The 22,653-nt window shown below is 45.5% G+C and overlaps 1 protein-coding gene across 1 annotated transcript; it reads right to left on the bottom strand.

The window, feature by feature from the left end:
- Positions 1–5,858: 5,858 nt before the first annotated feature.
- Positions 5,859–22,363, bottom strand: LOC144123505 (uncharacterized). The gene is made up of 3 exons (XM_077656321.1): positions 22,214–22,363; positions 9,833–10,012; positions 5,859–7,172 (listed from the first exon to the last, which is right to left on the bottom strand). The coding sequence occupies exons 1-3, from the start codon at positions 22,223–22,225 to the stop codon at positions 6,111–6,113; spliced, it is 1,254 nt and encodes a 417-aa protein (XP_077512447.1). The 5' UTR covers positions 22,226–22,363; the 3' UTR covers positions 5,859–6,110.
- Between the last annotated feature and the right edge of the window lie 290 nt (positions 22,364–22,653).

Below are 22,653 nucleotides of genomic sequence, written 5' to 3'. Positions count from 1 at the left end.
ACGTGTCAGTTCGTTAACGGGGTAAAATTTTTGTCATTCTTACTCAATTGTGCCGTATCTAAACCAATCTGAGAGCTGATCTTTAAAGTGGTGGTATATGTCAATCGAAGAGAAAAACAGTACATTTGAACAGGTGAAATCATGAGCTGAGTAAATTTGATGAGATCTAGCCACCACGACGCCTGAAACGACGCAATCTGAGATTAGTGGCGGAGCTTTGTCTCACTGTGAACTTAATTCTGCTGCTGCCAGTATTGATGGAGATAATGATAATGTGAACTATGTGCATAAATACCATTCTTTGCGTAAGCAATCAAGAGCTAAACAAGTCCAGCAACAATTCTGACAATGAACTCCTTCGTGATGTCTCCATTTTCTGCCGTGAGGTCGTCACAAGACCCCTGCGGTGTCATAATCTTCGTCTCCTGCTCTCCAGCTAATGCTCTGTAGCCTCTTCGCACCACTTTTCCAAATCACCTGGCACCATCTAAACCCACACGTTCTGATTTCACGCTCCACTTCACGCTTCTTCCCTGGTGCGGAAGCACTTTTTGTAACATCAGCCAACGCACATCGAATCTTTAGCGCTGCCGCCATCTAGTGCTAGATTGGGAAGCGAGCGAAACGCCAGACGTCGTCAACTGCTGCAGGGTGGCGCTCGCTTTCAAGAACTCTGGAGCCGTGGTGTAGTAACGGAGAGCAGTGGTGCAATGGGCAAAACAGGCGGCCATCTCCAATGGGGTCCTGGAATAAGGATTCCACTCACTATTTTTGTCGCTAAGAAATCAAGTTTTATTCATTCCTTTGCTGTGACTGCAGCTGTTCGTAATCTGCTTTCATCGGTACCTTGAAAAGATGTGTATGATCGGTTGGGTTTACGGGGGTTTAACGTCCAAAAGTGACTCAGGCTGTGAGGGACACCGTATTGAAGGGCTCCAGAAATTTCGACCACCTGGGGTTCTTTAACGTGCACTGACATCGCACAGTACACAGGCCTCTAGAATTTCGCCTCCATGGAAATTTGACCGCCGTGGCCGGGATCGAAACCGCGTCCTTCGGGTCAGCAGCCGAGCGCCATAACCACTGAGCCACCGCGGCGGCTCAGATGTGTATTTGTTGTGCCGAATTACAAGTCATTCAAATTCAGCAAACGCGGTTTTACGTTCAAACTGTACAGAGTGGCCTATTTTGTTTCGTTGGCCGCGGTACCCATTAAGCTGCATTTGGCAGGCAATGCAATGGCGGCCAATGACATGAAGAAATTCATTGGAGGTGCAAAACATGGCACCAAGGGAATGTTTATAAACTGCTCTGCCTTGGGAGATTCTCTTAAACTTTGTACGAGGTAGTGTTTTTCCTACTTGCTACGTTATTATCTGGGCCACCCTGAAGTGTGAAACTAATGCCTCAGGATAGCGGACGCCATTTGTTGGTGCGCTTCTGCGGTGTCGTATTGAAAAGAAAATAGAATAACGATGAAAACTAATTTATACCAGAGCCTACCACTTATTGCGAAAATCGTGCCATGAATTTCGTGAGAAGATATCAACATGTAAGCGCTTTGAGCGTATCTGCCGCCTTGTGCAGAATATATCGAAGCCAGTTGCATGTTGTTGATGTCCGTATATGCATTGTGAGTTTTGACTTCCTTGAAAGGTGGAAAGTTCCCGTATTACGTTGGCAACATAGCAGTAGCGTAGTGGCTGCGGCCTTATTTAAACCAAAGGAAAAAAAAAAGATCAATGTATACACCGAACTCGTATTTTAAGCGTAGGCTTTAAGCACGAAAGGTCAGTATCTATGACATGTACGCCACAACTAGCTCGCTATTGAGTTTGACATTCAACGACAAGTAAAAAATTAAAGTGCGGTTACACAACGAGACTATGTGTTATGATGAATTGACCCGCAGCCTCCGACACAAGCTGGCACAGAGCTTCTCTCCAAATGTAGTCTCCGAGGGCAGCACCGTGTGCTTAAAGACCATCATCATCCGCTAAGGGTTACTGAATGGTTAAATGGGTTTTCCGAATGCACGTTAGGTCAGTGCAAAATAAAGAGTTTTATTACTGCCGTGTGGTAAATATAATTACGCCCATGTGGCTAGAAAAACATGGCCACGATAGCAATGGCAACGCGTTCCTGCATTGCCCGTGGTGCGGTCCGGCTGTGTTACAACTAATGTTCGTAAGTGCAAAAACCCGCTGTCAACAGAAAAACATGCACAATCGTAACGAAAAACTGCCATGCTCTGGCGTCCATGACGATTCAGTGGCAATGTCACCACTGCTGTCATCTCGCAGGACACGCGATGCTAGCACTTTCTAAATTTCAGCTTCGGTCATCTTTAGTTTTTTTTTCTTTTCTAATCTTTGTTTTTGTTAAGCGTTTTCTGCAGTGAGCAAAGCAGTGAGCAAAGCAGTGAGTAGTCTGTCGCACGCAAGAATACAAATGCACATGCATCTCTTACAACAGGAGAATGTGATTCTGACTTAAAGCGGACTAAATAGGAATGCATAATTCCACTACATGCGTGTAGCTTGGTTGCTGTTCTCGCCTGCTTTTTTTTTGTTTTTTCTTGTGCAATCAAATATATAGAAGTACACTGAAACTTAAGGTTTTTCTCTCGTAGCCTCATTACGTTGCTCCAATGCTTAGCTTCTTATGGTGATATAACATGTACTTCTGAGAGCATAACTTTAAATACAACCTAGTGCATTAAATACACATCAACTGGCTGTGCTAGAGAGAGAAAGATAAACTTATATTACTTTTGGTCGTACACAAATACCCATAATACCCATGTATGTCGCAGCAAGAGGCCAATAATTGTTTCGTAACACAGTGTCTTCGCCGAAAAAAAAACAGAATTAATTTTGTTCTCAAATAAACATCAAAATATTAGCACAATTTTGAAAAAGTAAAAACCTAGAAACAGAGCTCCTACACATCAACTTCCGCATTTATTTCCCTCTTCCATCTGTCAACCCTCTTTCGTGCCCTCACGGTGTGGTTTAAGTGCCCAGCTGAATTCGATAGTTATCGCGCCTTTCCTTTCTATATAGCTACCTCCTCCAATGGTTAGGATGCTTTGCAAGAGGGCGATTGCAGCGTCCGCTCCAGCATTTTGGCAGCGTGCCCCTCTCCATGGTAACCTTTAGCAATTTTTTTCTCCGTAAATTTTTGAGCGGAAATTCTGCATGATTCTTTCATATTTCTGTTTCGAAAGGCCATCACTCCATTCGCTAACGAACCTGATGCGTAAGTGTTCGGGGTTCGAGCTGGGAGTGCAATAGCTCCGAACATCCGAATCACAGACCGGAGAGACATTTAGCGGTCGGTATTTCTATTTTTCATGCATCGGACATTAAACGGGCCCTGAAACATTTTTCAGAAAGAAGTACGGTATGTATTCGATATTGACGGAATACATGCATCTCCCCGAAAGAGGTTTTGTAATGTATTTGCAGGAGACGTGTTATCGGGAATTGATGTTTACCCTCCACCGTTTTCACACCTTTCCTTCTGCTCTCGTCACTCTATAGCACGCCCAAAACTAAGCGCCTCTCATCACGGCCCTCAGTGAAACGTCATTGTGGACGTACTCATGCCGTTGCTTATGGTGTAACGGCCCCGTTATCCAGAAAATCCAGTGTCAGCGTTGTCGGCGTCGGCGTTGTGAGCGAAAATTAATGGGCATGATTCTGGCAGGTGGTGGCCAAAGAGCAACCTACAGGAGGCAGATGGGCCACCTAGGTCACATAACCTTGTGGCGTCATCACAACCTGCCCACCATGGCAGGTGGGAGTTAAAGTAGTGATTGGTCCCTATGGAAGAGCAACCTTGCCCTCACAATGATAGCTGCAATGAGCACCTGTTATCGCAAGGTAGTGGAGCATCGCTTAACCGGTGCACCACTGCGCCATGAAGGGTATGAGGACTCCCAGGGATCTATGAATGTAAAGTGGAGAATGACTTTCTGCATATATGGGAGTAAACCCATTACGCTTTCGTGCTATACCCTTAAGGTGGAGATTAAGTGTCTCCTCCATTTTTTTATTTATGTCGCAAGTCAGCTATATATTTCCAGTAGTGGCTTAAGTTATTGGTCTTGCTGTAGACGCTGTGCCGTGCTTCACTTGGTCGTTATTTATTTTTTCTACAGCTGAATCCAGTTATCAGGAGCTCACCCGCAATGGCCATCGCGTCATCCTTCAGAGCACAGTACGAGCACGTCCGAGCTGCCAGCGGCCGCTCCGCCATCTTTGCGGGGCGGCGAGAAGGTCGCGCGGAGCAAGGCTATTGATGGTTCGTTTGCACGTTGAGCGTCGATGCTTACAGTAGGGTAGGGGCATGCTCACGTGACTAGAACGTGCGTACCTCAAGCGCCCATTGGCAGCTTCGTCTTTGCGGCTCATAGAGAAGGTCGCACGGGCCGTGCGGCTCCTTTGCCACTGTGGCCGTCGGACCGTCGGATCAAGCGCAATTAGCAGCAGTCTGTTCGGTGTGCTCGTGAACGTGAGAAAAAGCGGCGGCAATGGCAAAATCCAGCTGTAGAGTACGTGAGGCGTAAGGCTTTGCGGTCAAACCGACCACCGTCGCCATATGAAGGCAGCATATGGCCGGGAGCATCGCAAAACGTAAAAGGGGGAAGCATCCGGACTATCTGCCCCCTCGGTCCCGCCCGGAACATTGACGGAACATCTGCCTGCTATACTAGGACTAACTTCTGAATTGGCGAGCAAGCATTTCATCCAACTTCGGGAACACCGCGATGGTAACAGCTTTTCGCTTAATTGTTTATGTTTTTGTTACATTGACGAGACCTTGCATTGCATTCGGAACCATGGTTTGTACAGGTATACTATGTGATATAATTTTTTCCTTCATAATTCAATAGTTTGGGCCACCTAGCTTCGCGGGGAAGGCGGCTTGTCGATTCATCCTGTCAGAATTCCCTGTCGGCGTTGAACCGTCATCATCCGGACTAAGCTTACTACAGGAAAAATTCCTCTCCCATATCTGTCCAATCAACCCTGTCTTCTGCCAGTTGCGGCCACCACCTTATCCCCGCATAATACTCACCATAATACACGCGGACATATACGAGAGACAGAAAGACCTTCGGAATTTGTATGCTGGGGCAAAATGACAGGGTTGGGGAATGCAGCAAAAGGCCCATCTCACGTCAACTCGCTCCTGGTGGGACGATCAGGCAGAAAGTGTAAAAGGTCCACCGGCCCCGGTCACCCCCAGTGTGCGAGAGAAGGTTCGTGTCTGCGCAAATGAGCCTTGTTACAATGCCTAACCTCCCCCCCCCCCACCCCCACCCCCCCCAAAAAAAAGAAGTGAGAAAGCGGTCGTCGAAAAGGCATCCTGCACATTTTCCGTAGGACAGTATCGCCTTGGTTCGGAGTGAGCTAGTGGTTATGCAGCCACCAGAAAGCCAGACACCACGCCGACAGAGAGAGTTTGTTTATTTACTCCTCGCATGCCTCCTTCGCCATTGCCACCGGATACCCGGCTTTTAAGGCCGTGGACAAAGTAGATGCTTTGCTTTTCTGAGACAGCTGCACTCGACACCTGTTGTTCGAGCCTTCAGCTAGGCTTGCATTATACGCATCGCTCGTCCCCGCTAATACATCTTTTTCCTCCTTACTTGAAGTCCTCACAGGCTTTATATAAGCTCTCCCGGTGTATAGGTGCTGAAGTTAATGTCATAATAATTAAATATCTACCCAATTTACAAGCGATAAATGTAGTTATTCGATGATGACTCCTAATAATTTTGAATTCCGCTTGGGCAAAAGTCTGCCTGTTTTAGACAAGAAGACGCCACAAGATTCGTTTGGCACAACATCAAGTCAGGTTTATTGAAGCAACGTCGCCGTATTTTATGAGTCAGCGTTACTCGCTGAATGTTATCGATGAGACCAATCACAACACAATGGCATACAGACAGGCGGGCTTTCTTGTACCAGCACGAAGCCCGCCGAAAGAATCCCACGCATGCAAAGTAGAGCGATCAAGAATCAACCCGCAGATAAGACCACACACCAGGGTATGAATATTTACAAGAGACGTCGCCGGCGACCCCGTACGTACAGCTCTTAGTCGCGAAGCTTGCCCTGCCGGTTCCAGTCGAGGTACTTCTTGTACCTCGTGGCTACACCAGATGGCGCAATGTCAAAAGACTGTGGATGCTCGAAAGGGCGATTCACCTCCTGCGGATTTATGTAAGTTACGCCCACGGGGATGCCGTGCTTGTGGGTGACTTCGGTCGACTCATCAGTCTTTTTCTCCGACGAGCTTAGTGTCGGAAATGGGCGAACGGACTTGTACACCGGAACGGCGTTTGGAGAAACTTGCTTGGAGTAGGATGTCTGGGGAGCATAGTAGCCTTGCCTTCCTTCATTCGTGTACTTCTGAATTCTCTGCGGCTCTGGGTAGTACCCAAAGTCAGAAGTGTCGTCCTCAGGAATCCTCCGGTAGTCCTGAACTGGCAGAGGACTGCGGTTATCGTATTCAGCTGGACTATAGCCACCCAGCCTTCTTGAGTCGTAAGTTGGATAGTAGCCAGTTGCGATATCGATAGCTGGTATGGGGGCCACGGGCCTTTGCTCTGTGGGATGGTAGGAAGGAGAGGCACCTACGACCGGGGTAGCCACTACGCCAGACGGACGGACTCCGCGGACGGGTACAAATCCCGGATCAGTGAAAGCCGGTACTGCAGCGACCGCTGGACGAGCCGCAATCACATCTCTGTGTACTGGTCCCGAATCAGCAAAGGCCGGGAGCGGTGCGACCGCTGGTCGAGCCGCTATCACCTCTGCAGGCTCGGCCAGGACACTGGGATGCATTGCAGGAGTCATGTCAGCGACCACTGTCTTCTCCACGACCTTCGGTGGTGGCTTTTCGGCCGTGATCTGGACGTCGGCGGGATCTTGGCTGCTAGTGCCGGGCTCGTTCGTCTTGATCCACGCCCTGAAGCCCCCTCTGTCGGCAACGTACGTCACGTGTCTGTAAAGGCCGTTCCGGTCCCGGAAACCGTAGGAGCCCTTGCGGTTGTTCCGGCTGTCACTGCGCTCACTGTGGTGCTGCGTGTTGCCTTCTTTGTCTCGTATCTGGTATGAGAAGTGGTACGACTGTTGCCTGGTGATGGGTGCGCCGGCCTGCAAGCAGTGATTGAAAATGAAGGAGGCTCGCTTACTCGTAGTGTGTTTTAGATGTGCTGAACTATAATCAAGCATATAGGATTTTCTGTTTCGTGTGTGCAGTGAAGGGTACTGCCATTTATACTCGTTCGTGTCGAGTTAACACGGAAAATAAAATTGAATACTCGTAGCTCATCGTTGTGACGGCGTTCACAAAGAGCTCTAGTGGTACACAACCTGCTCATGGTGGCGCTGCTCTTCACGTGACAGCACAATTGCAAGCAGGCTTAGCTAGAATGAAGCTGCAGATACACATGAAGACCCAAAGCTCAGCTTATCAGACATCTATACGTTACCGACATACAAAGAATAAGGAAGTAATAAAGGTCTGGAATGAGTCAATAATGAGATCTGATACGTGAAATATGTCTGCATGATACCAATTCAGCAAAAATAAATGAGAAATTCAGAAAAGAATCAACGCACTCCAAACGGATGGATAATGAGCGATTGTCACGTCTAGTGCAGAGCGTCTTTTATAATTCGCGGGATTCTGATGGATAATAAGCCATATTATTTATGTGATTAATTGATCTTGGGGTTGGGTTTATGTTTGCGAATTTTAAGTGCTTCAAGCTTACCTGGATGCTCCAGAGCGATATCGCGTGCGTTACCTATCAATATCAGACTGTCAGTACAGATAACCACGATTATTTTTGCGATCTTCAGTCTATGGCGCTCAGGATCTGCAAAATTCCTGAATTTTAAAAATTCTCCTCCCAAACTTTTTATAGACGCGAATACGAAAAATTTAACCTTTTTTTTCAATCTCATTGTGTTCGACAAAGTACACATTTCTATTCATTCAAGACAAGCGAAGGCCTTTGTACTCAAAGGCGTAAGGTTTTTTTGAATAAGTGAAATATGACAGCTGAAGCGGGTGATCAGTCCTGTACGCGCGAGACCGCCCTTAACGTCACGTTTCAAGGCAGCACGCTGTCACGAAAAGTGACGGGTGCTCGGCTCATAGAGTTTTGCGTCTTCAGCCTTGCGTCTCGGTTTTGATGGATAAGGCGTACCAGCCAAGCACTTCACGGTCTTGAGTTTGGGGGCAAGGTCTCGAATACTTGACCCGCATGCCATCTGAGAATTTCTGGTTATTTATGTTTTTCGACGTTCGACAGCGCCCGCCTTGTCTTGCCTTCAAAACGCGAGAGCGCGAATGCATACGCCGCGAAGTTATTCTTTTGTTCACAGCAGACTCGAGCGCTTCACGTTAGCACGCGCAAATATCGTCGCCTTTTCTGGTTTCTAGTAGTAGTGTAGATCTAAACGCCACTTTATTGCATTGGATCTCTATTAGAGAGCCTTGAAATCTTTTATCACTTCAGTGAGGTTGCTTTAGAAGAAGTATCTTGCAGTGCCCGCAAATATTGTCATATGATGGAACAGAACGGATTCTGCACTATGCGCTGTTCTCGGGGAAAAAAAGTCACAACGATAGATATACTGTTCACAGTTTCAGTACGCCTACCGTAGACGGGGATTGCATGACATGAGTATCATTAATTTAAAATGCCTGGAGAAGATCGCAGATACGAGACATCCTAGTGTTTCATGTTACCTACAACGTCATTCCTACTAGAAATCCTTCCACATACAGCTGTCACTGTCAGATGTAGCAGATGATATGCTTACTGCCTAAAATTAGGCTCTTAGTGTAGTTTTTAAGACGTTTATGTGCAAAGATACCTCGCTACACATTCGAATATGTCCTTTTAAGAATAGCCGATGTCATTCAAGGTGCACATGAAAGAATTTAACCAGTTTTTGAAATATTGGCAATGTCTGATGCAAAGCATTTAACAGGTCTGGGCGCATTTGCCAGAGCCCAAAATATAATCACTTCCGCATAAAGTATCCAATGGGGACATATTACGTGGTTTTGAGACATCGTAGATCAGTATTAAATAGATACAGATGCTTTTAAGGTAAGCCATTTTTTTTGCTTGCTATAAATAGGTGCACTAATTTGCCTGAAGAAAGCCAGACACCTTCGCAATAAAAAGGAAGCAGGGAAAGTACATTCCAATTATTCTTTGCCAATTCACCGTTTTCCCGCTCTACCATCAAGCACACTTGCCTGTGAAGTCTGGGTTTATAGATAGCAAGCAGTGTCAGTCACCGGCTCCGACATGAAAGCTCGCTATAAAAAACAGCAGAAGCACAAGGTTGAATCTAAAAGAAAATCCTTCTAATTTAAGCCCCAGCTGTTGAATGGTGACGACATGAGGTTTACACATTCGTTGATATTCGGGTGCGCTGCCAAAAAAAGAAAGAGTAGCAATTTTTGTGGAAAGGAAATGGCGCAGTAACCGACTCACTTCTTGGAGGACACCCCTACCGCGCCTTAAGGGAAGGGAGGAAGGGTGGGAGGGAAAGAAGAAAAGTGAGAAAGAGGTTCCCTTGTAGGATGCTCTGGTATAATTTCGACCATCTGGAGATCTTTAGCGTGAACTGTCTTCACATAGCTCAGGGGCGGCTTTTGCGTTTCGCCTCCATCGAAACGCTGCCGCCGCGGTCGGGTTCGCACCGGGTACTCCGGCTCAGTAAGCGAGCGCCCTTCCCACTGAGCCACCGCGGCGGGCCTGCTCTGCGAGGAATGTTTTCTGGCATACATTTCCGTTGTCGTCCTCTTGCGTGACCACGTCATCCGGTGGGACTCCGTCCTTGCCATCGCCGAAAGCAGGAGCCGCGTGCACGCCCGGGATGCCCGAGTTGGAGTCTTCGTCCAGCGGCTCGTAGGGCCGCAGGGCCCGGCTACCGTGGCCGCAGACCAGGAAGGCCACCAGCAGTGCCTGTCATCGGGGATAACACACGAAACAGTATAAATCAATCGGCCACTAGGTGAATCCACAAATGGCCCCGGTGAATGTACCTAGGGTGTTAATCTAGGCTATTTGTAGTCAGTTTCATCAAGCGAAAATCCCAAAAAGAAGAGGACAGGAAACGAAGGCGTTGACACAACCACCTTGTGTTCGATTCCTCTTTTCCACGTTGGGTACTTGGCAGAAATCGTGTGGATATTCCTCAACCCACAGCTACTACGTTTAGTTTGCAAAGTGATGCTAACTAAACCTGAAACATAAATCACAAAGATAGATAAACGACATATGGTAAATGTTCACAGCATGGACGTGGTAAAAACAGCGCATCGACGACGGACACGTACGAAGAAAGACGGACAAGCGGACGTACGTGTCCGTCGTCGCTGCGCTGTTTTTTACCACGTTCATGATGCACCAACTAGCTCAGTTGTCGGTTCTTCTGAAGTTCACAGCACTATTTTTAATTACCTTGAGCACCTTAGATGGCAGCGAAAAACTGTAAGAACGAGGAAAACAATAAAATGGGTTCTCATTTTAGGTAAGGCTAAAGCATACGCAACAATTCTGAAAAAAAGAATTTTTGAACGGGAAAGGGTTTATGAACTCACTTTTTCATATTATTGTAAGATTTCACTATAAACCTCAATATGCCCGCAGATCTCCCGTAAACAGGCTGGATTTTTTTTTGCTATTAACGTTCTTGCAACCGTCAAAAGTGTTCCCTATTGCTTTTCTATGGCAGTCATAACTCCTTGAAACGAGCGATGGAAAAACTTACAAGAAAAAATTTTGCGACGCATCGGAAGAATAGACCATTGCTTCCAATATTCACATAACAGAACCTTACAATTTTTCAATGTTCAAAATTTTTGTCCAACAACGTTCGACATACATAAACTAGCGTCAGTAATGGTAATGGAAAAAGGGTGAAGTGCGCTCATTATTAGTGCTGCTTCACTTGAGGAGTTAAAGCACAGATATCTGCTCCGAATGCACTGAACATGCAGTCAAGTGCTCACGGCTCAAGCGAATAAAAAATATTAATAAGGACGATTGACTTGCGCACTCCCGAAGGCTAGTATTTGCTTGCTGACAAGTGGAATGAATATTAATCAGAATGGCTGTAAATACATTTCCCCGATATTGACAAGCATTTCATTCCGGATGACAGGGCGCAGTACTTGTGCAGCACCGGCAGCGTACAAAAATCACTTAGGAATGCTGCGTTTTTGAGCGGCAGCGATTATTTGCCAGCTTTTCTTCATCTTTTTTCTGAAGGGAAGGAAAAGAAGAGGAGGGGGTGTGGCTTAAAGATGCATTCAACATCATAGGTTCTTTTGAATGCAACAATCTTGTTGCATGAGTACGTTACGCGACAACGCACAATGTCCAGGTTCAGCAGATGGGACAAAAAGGGAACAACGTCCTTAATTTCGCAGCAAAGTTGACACCACGAGGTGAGCTTAGTGGAACTGTATCCCTGCGAACACCATCAGGCCTCTTGTGAAAATTAGTTAGTGCTCTCCCTCTATCTCAGGATTGAGTCAATGCTCCCAAGCAGCACCGACTATTGTCGTGGCGTGCACGTTGCAGGCAGGAAGTGCTTCATCACTGTGTGAGTTCCGGTTCTCCATCCGCTGCGGCTTTCGTAGATATCAGGCCCCTGCAAGTGCAAGTTTCTAGCGCGATAAATGCAATTAGCGTGCTTTTGTCTCGCACGTCAACTTATTGAGCTCAAGTAAAACGCAGCTTTCATTCGAAGTTTATGTTCATCTTTCAGGAATATTTTTTTTTCTCGCCGTAAAAAGATGGTCCATAAGCGCAGCTTCATTAAACGGTATTGAAATTTCTAGCTGTCTCATTACGGTAGCCTTTGCATAGCTTTGATCTATTCTCTTAGGGAAGAAATGCCATCTTCTCTTGAAGCTTAGGAAGAACCGCAGTTGGATAAAAACAGCGTAGGAAGAACAAGCGAGACTGTGAAACTCACAAATCAATTATGGGTTCATCGCAGAGCGGCTCCAATTTGACAGTGGAAACAAGTTTTGAACGGCTTACTACTAGAGTTATTACATAGTCGTTATGCTTGACTTGTCACTTATAACTTGTAACTTAATTTTGTAGGGCGGCAAGTTCATGGAGCTACGGGGACATTTTCACCATGTCAAAAAAAAAAAAACACTGTTCCTGTTTACTTCACATTTATCTTCAAGTTTATTGCTCAACAGTGGACATATCGAAGGCTTATTATATTCGATTTTGCTTGTTCTGGCCTGCGTTTGCCACACATTCTTGGTTGTTTTCCACTCCTATATTTGACCTGGTTGGGTGGATAGTACGCATAAATAAGTAAATACTTCTACTGGTTATGAGCATATGCCTAGCTCATTTTCGCTCACATGCAACGCCTTAACCTGAGGGAAGCCCTGGGTTTACCTTTACAGAGAGCAACCAGTGCATACCTGTATTTCTCTTTGATAACCGGCTAGTGATTCCTGCGCTTTGCACATTCTCCCAAGCTTGGGCAATCGCCCTGCCCTGCTGCTGCCTTTGCATTGAATGTCCGTCACGCAGAAGATATATTAATGCACAAAGCTTCCCATCCTCGGAAATGGGAATGCCTGAACAAGCTGTATTGATATAATAAACTATTACGCAGTGCATAACAGTGCACGGATTTCCGATTAAAAAAAAAGACCCACGTTGCGTGACATACCACTGTAGCATGTAAAATAAGAACACAGAAAAAGTTATGAAAGCAGCAATTGTCCGAAACCTCTCACGAGAATACCGGCGTCTCTTTGAAGACTATATTCTTCTGAAACAAGCTGACGCCGGCAACAGAGAGCGCATTGAAAATTGCTACGAAGCATCGACCCACACGCGAGACACCAGCAATCAATGGCCACTTACGCACTCCCGTCGTGCAATACGCAAGTTATTCAGCCGGAACAGGCGGGACTAAGAAAACAAAAAGACGGCTGGGAAAAGTACAGGCAGAGCAGAATGGCCCACTGGGCAAGAAAACCGTAGCCAAGATGAGCAGCCCCTCAACATAAGAAAAGAACCGTGCAAGAGGTTTGAGTATGTCTGTGGTTGAAATAAGACGGAATTTAAGAACCAATATTTCAAACAACTCCTTTTCAGTCTTCTTCATCAAGCGCGAGAAACAGCTAACGGTTCGATCACTAGTCAGTGATTGTGACTAAGTTTGTTGAGTTACGCTAAACTGATCAAAACATTCATCAAAGAGGGCACGTCAAGCATATATGTAAAAAATGTTAGCTATCTTCATGTGAAGACTTCTCAGCAAGCGCTTTGCTTAAAAAGCACAATCCCAATTCAAAGCGACACGTTCTTACTTGTGTATGAAATGACAGAACGTCGAGAGATGAATGGTTTGGTTTGGTTTATGGGGGTTTAACGTCCCAAAGCGACTCAGGCTATGAGGGACGCCGTAGTGAAGGAGTCCGGAAATTTCGACCACCTGGGGTTCTTTAACGTGCACTGACATCGCACAGTACACGGGCCTCTAGAATTTCGCCTTTATCGAAATTCGACCGCCGCAGCCGGGATCGAACCCGCGTCTTTCGGGCCAGCAGCCGAGCGCCGTAACCGCTAAGCCATCGCGGCGGCTGAGAGATGAATGCCTCGGGCACGTTCTCCTGAGGAGTTGGGGCAGGGCGCAAGGCGTGACGAAATTCTCTTCCCGTACATTGTGATGCAACGGTCAACAAGCCGTACGAATTTGTTCCGGTCGTTACAGTGCGTCGTCCGCACCCGTCAATCAGACAGACGCGAGCGTTCCGCATTCTACCTTGCTGACCCGAGAGGAATTCAAGGCCGAAAGTTAATATATGTGAATCGAAAATTAAACCTTCTCTCCACACGTTCGGCTGAAGGTTTCCATCACTTCCGAGATGGGTACACCCACGCTCGCACTGCGTTCGAGACAATGCATAAAGAGCTGTTCTGACAGCAGCGCCAAGAGATTGTGGATGATGCCCTGAGTCAAGATTCGTGCGTCTGTAGGCACTATCGAATACAAAGCGCAATCAGTGCATAGCTAAGCAAGATTACTTTTTAAGAGAGAAAAACTCTTCATTAACTCCTATATAAAATTTACATTGCACTGGTCATATGTATGTTTATTCTAAGATTACGAAGAGATTATTCATCCAAGTTGTGAATTGCAGTTTTTAAACATTACCTTCCATAAATGTGTAAACAAGCGCACAGAACCTCATCGCTGCTTGCTACCTAGGCTACCATGTTAGTTATTTAATTGTTCATTCAGGTTGAAAAAGAAGAGCTGCTCGTCTGTGCCGCCATGGCCATTTCTCAGATACCTTAAATGAACGCTACATTTACCATTGTGGTACCGTCTCTTAAACCACTACTTGAAAAAAGGAATGGCTACTCATATTTCATGTATCATTTGTTGCGATTTTTTCTATTTCTGCCATGCAAGCGCAGTGGAATCAGACTTTTTTTGTAGATAAAGATCCTAGCATCATGCGCTGTAACGCGGGCGCGTTTGATGTAATGTGGCATCAACTCTAACATTATAACATGTAACTTAGATCCTGCAATGGAAACTTCTCGACATTTACGAGTTTTCTTCTTCGCTATGTGCTTCCGTAAACATCAGCCACTCCCCCCCCCTTTCCCCAAGGAAAAAAAAAAAGCTACGGTCACAATCTGGAATCAGCCCTTTACGTTGCCTCAGTCGGCGTCGGAATGAACTGCCGCTCGTTAGGTTGCACACATCAAATAAAAAACCTGCTATACTCATGCACGTCCTACAAATCTGCGAAGATAGCAGGCCCGAACAAGCCGGCGAGTTTGCAGCCCTCGGTGTTTTAGTATACTATGCGGCGCTGTCCGAACGGCTGAGTAGGCGCCCGGCGTGGGGGCTGGTATCTGGCCTCCATCGAACACTATCGAGGACGGAAGAAGGTTTCGCAGTAGACGTGGGCGTGGATACACGCCGAAGAAGCACTCAACGAGAAACGAGTTTGCGCTTTGTAGGTTGCTTCTTTCCACTGAGAACCGACTGATTTCGGTGCCGCGTTTTTATACGGTGCTTAAACGGCGCTATGTGTAAGGTTAATGACATAGGGATCGGACATCGGAAGCTTAGGTAAATAAAAAGCCGAAATTTCACCCTTTTGGGATAATCTGACGGCCTTGTACAATCACCTGTCTCAGCTTTCTTCGAGCAATGTACAGGCGGAGTGAGCATAGCATAGCATAGCATATCATATTTTGTTTTTTCTTTGGTTTCAATATTATTGTCCTTGAGGTCAAACTCATATTTTTATTTCGTTTAAAACACTCGAAACTCCTGCGGCGCACGGTTACTTTCAATATGTCGCATTTAGAAAAATTGTAGTAATGCAGCATTGTCTCTCAATGTACCCATGAAACATACCGCAATCATATCATCGAGCAACTTGTTTATAAAACCTTCTAGGAGATTAATTATTTATTCATAAAATCTGTGAACATTTCTATCTGTGCTCCTCTTGTTGCTTTTTTTTTCTTTACGAGGAAAAAGAAACCATAAATGCCGGTATGCTTTACTTATTTCGTGCAGTATACTCACTTTCCCTTCCATTCTCATGTAGCTTTGTGTGATGCGAATAGTGGTGTTTCTTTCTTGAATTCTATTCAGTTATTTTCACTCATACGTTTCAACTGTAGATGTCGTATGCAGCGATTGTGTAATTATTTTGCGTAGACATGTATGCACTATGTTTACACAATGCCTGCGTGGAAGTCTGTAAAGTATGCGTAAATAAACAATAATTATACACCAAACTATATGCGCATATAAATGGCACAGAAGTACCATATAGGTCGCAAGATCTTACTAATGATGTTATTCCTAATAGAGAACAAATAGTCGACAGCCTTTCTAAGCACATTTATCCGAAACGAAGAAGGCATGCTTGTGTACTTTCCAACATTATAAAGGAAGCGCGTCAGTAAAATCTCGGTGCTTTTCATTTCACTCTCATGGCTTTTGATATACTTGCCTCAGGGGAAAATGGTGCATGTTAATAGCATGATTCAAAAATCAGGGCAATGCGTCGTTCCACAGGAAGCTGTATTACGATCACTTCTGAAGGTTTTTCTTAATGATATTGTATGCATCAATACCCCTGACGAATAAATTGTCTATACTGACAACGCAAGAATTTTTCTCAAGAATTCAGGAATAAATAGATGAAATGTTCATATCAGTAGTTCCAGAAATCTTCTGATTCAAAGTTTCTCTGTGTAAGTAAACGCAAGAAAAAGCAGTTGTATTCTTGTGGAAAAACAAATCCTTTTCTTATACATGATGCCGTAATCCTTAAATCGTGCCAAATATAAATCGATGCCTATATTAAGTATTCAGGGCTTCTCTTTTCTATTACTTTTCGTCAGATCTCTATGTGCGCAATAGAATAACAAGCTAAAATCAAGAGGATTATTGATCGTCTTTGAAACATACTTTCGCAAAACATTAATTGCCGCTGTGAATAAAATTTGATGACGTGTATAGCAAATATTTTTGTAACGTAATATTTTACTCCTATTTCAGTTATTGTTACTATGCGTGCCGGAAACGCATACCTACTGACAACGTGTTCTTTGGTTGCAGAATAAATTACAGCGTCATATCTGCGCTGAATATTAGGGAGCATAAACTTGTGATCTATTTATGCAATCGGCATAGTCGAGTATGATAATTCGCCCAAATATTGAGTGACGTTTAACCTCAAAATCGAAAAACATATATGAGGGAAAGGACATGCGTAGCCTAGTTTGTACAGCTCACAATAACAAGATCCCTCTTGTTCGACAAGACTGGCCGAAGCATCGCCGTTGCCTTATCCCTGGTTGAATTTTTCTATGTAGAGGCTGCAACAAGAACGTTTCTGTGAAATAAATAAAAACTCTACAACCTTAATTCGCTTATTTTCATACAGCGCGATATACCAAGCTATTGAAAATATTATGTACAAGATTAAATATTTCACTTTTTTTTTATTAATTCAACTACCCACTGTGTGTTTGTATTTTGAGCAGAGTTTGAATTCTACTTTGGCATTTGTCTATTTAGATGGTAATGCTTCTCAAAAAGCTGCGCCATTGCGACGTTATAAAACTGCGGACGACGAGTTTTTCTCTAACCCCTCACACTGTATACTGATAAAGGAAAACAGAAGGTTTCGTTTCACCTACGAATACACTAGACTTTCAAGGTTATATGATTTTTTTTTCTCAGTGGTTCTTATATGGGAACAATTTTAGCACAACATGATTGTCGAAACTTCTCCATCTACCAAGTTCCATTCAATATTACCAAGTAATAAAATTCGCTTAAAAAGGAAAAACTCGATTGGGAAGTTCTCAGTAACATTCACAATGTGCCTTGAGCGAGAAAAAAAAAGTGAAATATAACATCATTTTGAATGGGTGGGTACAACATTAAAATGCCCTGAAGGAACGTAAAAATAAACAGCAAATTCGAGGGAGAATCAGCGGGAGATAGATTTCCCGCCGCAACCTCAAACACTGATTTGCGGCCGACCGGCACGACCGCCGCAGTCAGTGAACCTGAACGCGGCCTTCCTGGCTAAATTCACGGGCACCACCCGACCGGTTCGTACGGGTTCCGGTAGCCGTGCACACGATACCGCCACAGCGATGCCCCGGGGACGCACTTTGGCGCGCCGCCCTTTGTGGAGCCGATAATTCAGCCAAGCTCGTTTTGTATTCACGGTTGACCAAACTTTTACTTTTAGAGCGGCAAGGCCGACACGGGTAATGCGGACTGCGTGCGCGGGGCGGAGGCTGAGATACTCCGGGGTTCAACGACCGGCAGGAGTTCGGCAGGTAGAGCTCATGTTTATTCACGACGCTTGCGTTAGCTCTGTTCAGCGCCGCTGTTTTTAAAAAAGGATGAGAAAATCACGCAACGCTGCGCAGTTCTAGATAAGATGCCGGGCTAACCACTGGTTCATGAAGAAGCAGATCAGGCTGTGATCGCCGCAACAAACTACAAATGCTTGTGATCAAGAGTTAGCAGGCGGTAATTTATCAAGAGTTTAGAAAAAGGAGCTTTGAATAATCAGCTCAGTCTGGCAGTTTCTGTCTCGATATAGACAGGTCTCGTTATGATCTCGTTATGGAGGGGAAAGGAAGGCGTACAAATGAGGGCGTCAGCACGTTGAGTAGGCTTCAATTTAGAGATGCAAGGAGCATGAATGTGCGTAACATCTAAGCGTTGTTGAGCTGTTGGGTTATAACATCACACTAGCAAAAAAAAAAACTGCAGTAAAAACATTTGAAACGATGTGTTTCGTGCAGCAAAAAAAAAAGTTATAATGATATGATGTAAACATCAATATTCTATCCTTGAGAATATTCTATTATACTGGAACTGGAAGTCAGGAGCGAACGTTTGTTAGTCAGGCGGAGTAGTGCTGGGACTTATTTATTTCCTTGACACCAGCAGCTACGGCTTGTTTTTTACGCTAACATTTTTTCAGGGATGTCGATGTTCAAACTGCGGTCGCTGTAGTAACAATGCCTGAAAGTGGCTCAACAAATGACCATTCGGGACTCGCGATTGGTCAATATGCTTGCTGACGTCACTTCTTTCAAAGATCACAGCAGCACCAACAGCCCGCCTGCTTGAAGCAGAAAGAAAATGAACTGCACGCTCCTCGTGATATTTGTGCACAACAACCGGCAGCAAGCAGATAAAATTAAATTTTGCAACCAATCAGTACTAATCTATGTGATTAGTATTACTTGTAGAGCAGTGGCCTATTTTTCACCATGTTTCCTACATGTTAAGCCAATCTTAAGGTTGGACACAGAAGGAAACTGAAACAATTTTTTTCCCATCTAATTGGTAGAGATGGAAGCAGATCATCTCCAGTGTTTTCTTCAACTTGGATTTCTAAAGCTGAATAAAAATTATCATTTAAGGGATGACGCAGCATCAACGAGGAAGGTGAAATGCATCGGTTTGAGTTCGTTCGCAGCAAGTATGTGCACTGCGCTAAGGTCTCGCAGTTTTCTGCAATGACTGAATACATTGCTAACCTTCGATGTGGTCACACTTTTTCCTCTGACTGACAGAACGCAAAATTTCAAATCGACGGAGAACGAAGTGCCTAGGTATTGAGCAGCTACGCCTAATCTCACAATGTAGGATTGGGATGAAAAGGCTTAGCAAGCAAAATAAGGCTCAGTAACCCAAAGCAACGTATCTCTTAGATTACATTTAACAAGGTGCCGCAACGAAACCAGTGCTCAAAATGAGAAAGTTTAAGGCAGTGAATCTCACTTTTAGGAATAGAAACAAAAGTACGGGGTTATTAAACTGTGCAGATCATATGCTCGCACATCGTACGTGTGATGTCCTACCTGTGTACTTCGTTGAAGATAGTTCAAGTGTGTTCTGTTACGATGTACTGTTGGGCACATTCTTAAAGAAAAGGCTTTGCTTTATTCACTGGCTATTTGCTCCACTTGTCAGACAGCAGAGGAAATAATCTTTTCGACCGAGCCGAGAAACCTGCGCCACAGCAATGACTGCCTTTAGAGCAATGCTTCACTACTGTATGCGCTGAAACATGCAGTAGTAGAATGCCCGTTTAGCTTCTAACGCCTAAATTACAACGATGTGTTACATCGACGGAGCTGAAATTCAGCAGACAGTGTTTTTAAAAGAGCTCCAGCCATCGCAGCTGCGTTTGATTTTAACACATCCGGCCAACGTCCTGCCATTCACACAATTTCCACTGTGTGTGGCAGACGAATAGCATCAGGCTCTCGAATTATCGCTGCCCAAATCACTTCAAAACGCCTTCCCACAAGGTCCAAGCCGCTACCTCCCCGTCTGACACACAAAGTATTAAGCCGTTGATCACCACAGCACTTATCCGTTAAAGATGATGATACCGTCCTGATTCTGCGGCGCTGACCGGCTTCCTGGCCGGATGCAAACGTGACGCGGAATCAAGCGCCTCGGGGAAATATACACAGGAGGAGCAGCGCCGGTGCCGAAAGGTGCCCGACGTTTCGCCCCGAAGGCAAGCGGTGGCACCTCTTTCCCTGGGCGGGCGCTAGCGACTAGGAAGAAAGCGCCAACGCAACGTCGGACCCGTGGGACCGTATACGGGGATCGTTATTATCACCGGCACGTTCTTCTCACACTTGTGGCGCTCCAGACGCCTGGCATACGGCGCGCCTTTGCCGCGGAGAATCCAGGAAGCCTCGGTTAAGCTCGGAAGAAGAAAAGCAAAAGGTTTACCTTCCCCTTGAGCCACGTTCAGTTTCGTGCGCCGTAGAGACCAGGAGCAGGAACAAAAACTCGCCACGCGCGCTTTTAGCCGAAGGAAATGCCGAGGACCATCGAGCGAACGGGGGAACTTGAGCTTTTCTTTATTTTGCTTTCCGCTTTGGTAATGGCCGCGCTTTCTGCAGACAGCCGCGTCTGGACGGAACGCGGGATCGCCAATGGGGCAATAGCATTGAAGCCTTTATGGTGCGTTTATCCCGGAACGCTCCGAAAGGCGCGCTTTCCGAAAGTTGCGCAAAATGAAAAGGACAGATTCCAGGAGTGTTTTATTTATGTGGCGTCCTCCGCACTTGACTTTGCCTGTTCGATAAACCCATTAATTTGAGGAAGAGGAAGCGGAAATTACTGACATTGGGGGCTCGCTGGTTCCTGCTCCACGTGGGTTTTCGAAAACCGACACCGCAAAAACTTGAATGCAGCAATTGAATCAAATCAGTCGTTTTAATATGCAACGTTAACAGCCGAGCTATGCATGCGAGCCACCTCAACTGGTAATAAATCAGCAAAGAGATACTGGAACAAACCTAAAAAATAATCATTTTGGCCATATCGCTTTGAGAAATAAAAAAATGCAGAGTTGACATTTAACTGCGAAAAATAAAGAGAATGATGCAGATAATCTTGATGTAGTGATAATACTGAGGTGATTCAATGTTTAGTGGAGTTCTCTAAGGTAGGGTAGATTTGTAATAAGGGACTAAATACTTACTTGCATTCGCCAAAGCGTAACCATACCGCTACTAAGAAAATCTATACAGCTTCCACAGACACTTCGTAGTAAAAGAAAAATTCCTTGTTTTTATACTCTTCTGCACAGTGGTTTTACATCTCGTCGTTATCTTGAAAATCATCGTTCAGGGCCACTTTCAGCCTATCTTATCGTTTCACATTGTGTGGCTATTTCTTGATTACCTCATCATGCACTCCACGTAACTGTTCACAAACACTATTCTTCTTCAAAGCCATCTTTCTTGGCGTCCTGTCTGTTCTCCGCCAGGTAGTCACACGCAGTGACCGAACGCTCCGCTATGTCTACCTTCGGCGATTAACTGGACGCCCCACTCCGGTTGTAGTCAACATAGTGCTGTGCGCGTGTGTTTTCATTGCTCCATCATGAACTAACCACGCGCACAACCTGGACAAATTTCTTATTGTGTAAATAGTTTGTGTATATTGCCTCTCCCCGTATCCTCTCTTCCTGTCCCCTCACCTCTTTCAGTTCATTTCTCCATTCTGCCTGCTGTCCTTTATTTCCGCTGCCCCAGCTCAAGTTCTTCAGTATCGATGGCAGATGCCGGGGCTAGCAAAAATCTTTTCCTTCCTTTTATTATTATTTTAATAAAAAACACTTACTACGACTACAAAGCCATCTTTCTTTCACAGCCCTAGCTCCTATAATGCACACCTGCTCCAAATGTGAAAGTGTTTCAAGATGTATAAAGTTTGCAGAGCTTCTCTTTCTTGCTAATTCCCAGAAGTCAACCCTTTCAATAACTTCTAAGCCACAAGCCTCGCGTCACATTCAGCATTACTTTCACCATCCTCTCCTGCAGTTTTATAATCAGCTGCTCGGATTCATTTTTTTTCCAGTGAGGGCTTCCGGATCACTGAAGCTACAAGAGGAATTCCCTCCTCAAACTACGTAATATCCACTCACAGTGCGGTCGCAATGAGACCCTTCGGCAGTAAAATTTCGCACAAAATAGGCGTCTAAGCTGTCAATCACGCGCAACCTGAGAAGATTCGTCCCACGTCCCCGCAATGCAAAACTCAGCATCCCCACTTAACACTGTCGCACCCACCTGAACAATCATGACGTCAGTCGTCAAACACACGAGGCGACCGTGTTAATCTCCACAGGAAGGGAAGGCCGGCCGGCACGCCGAAGAGCAGGCAGGAGGTGCCGGACAGGTGAAGACTAGACGAAGAAGGACCGGCTGTCGATGGGACGCTGCGGCGACTCCCTTTCTGGAGGCGGACTCTCGTTGCGCCGGCGGAGAAGCTGCGGAGGATGCGCTCTTCCCGGTTACCGCACTGATATTTCTTTCACTTTCTCGCCGACCGCGGCACTTTTTATACGGAGAGGGGCTGGATGCCCTAGTTTACGTCCCCTCCCTGCTCCCCCACCGGACGGACGCGGCTCGCTTCTGGGAAGGGAAAGAGTGCGGGCTGTCGGCGCGCTGTCGGCGAAAAGAAATAAAGGGGAAAGGACGCCCCGAAAGAAACGACGCGCGGAAAGGAA

The sequence above is a fragment of the Amblyomma americanum genome, chromosome 3 (assembly GCF_052857255.1).
Source record: "Amblyomma americanum isolate KBUSLIRL-KWMA chromosome 3, ASM5285725v1, whole genome shotgun sequence".
In the NCBI taxonomy this organism is placed as follows: domain Eukaryota; kingdom Metazoa; phylum Arthropoda; class Arachnida; order Ixodida; family Ixodidae; genus Amblyomma; species Amblyomma americanum.
The sequence above is the reverse complement of the archived record's forward strand: the minus strand, read 5'-3'. Positions and strand labels throughout refer to the sequence as shown.

Bases quoted from the DNA above. Each gene is read 5' to 3' on its own strand.
- LOC144123505 (XM_077656321.1), bottom strand. The intron at 7,173-9,832 runs GTATGCCAGAAA...CACTGCTTGCAG, and splicing joins AAGAGGACGACAACGGAAAT to GCCGGCGCACCCATCACCAG.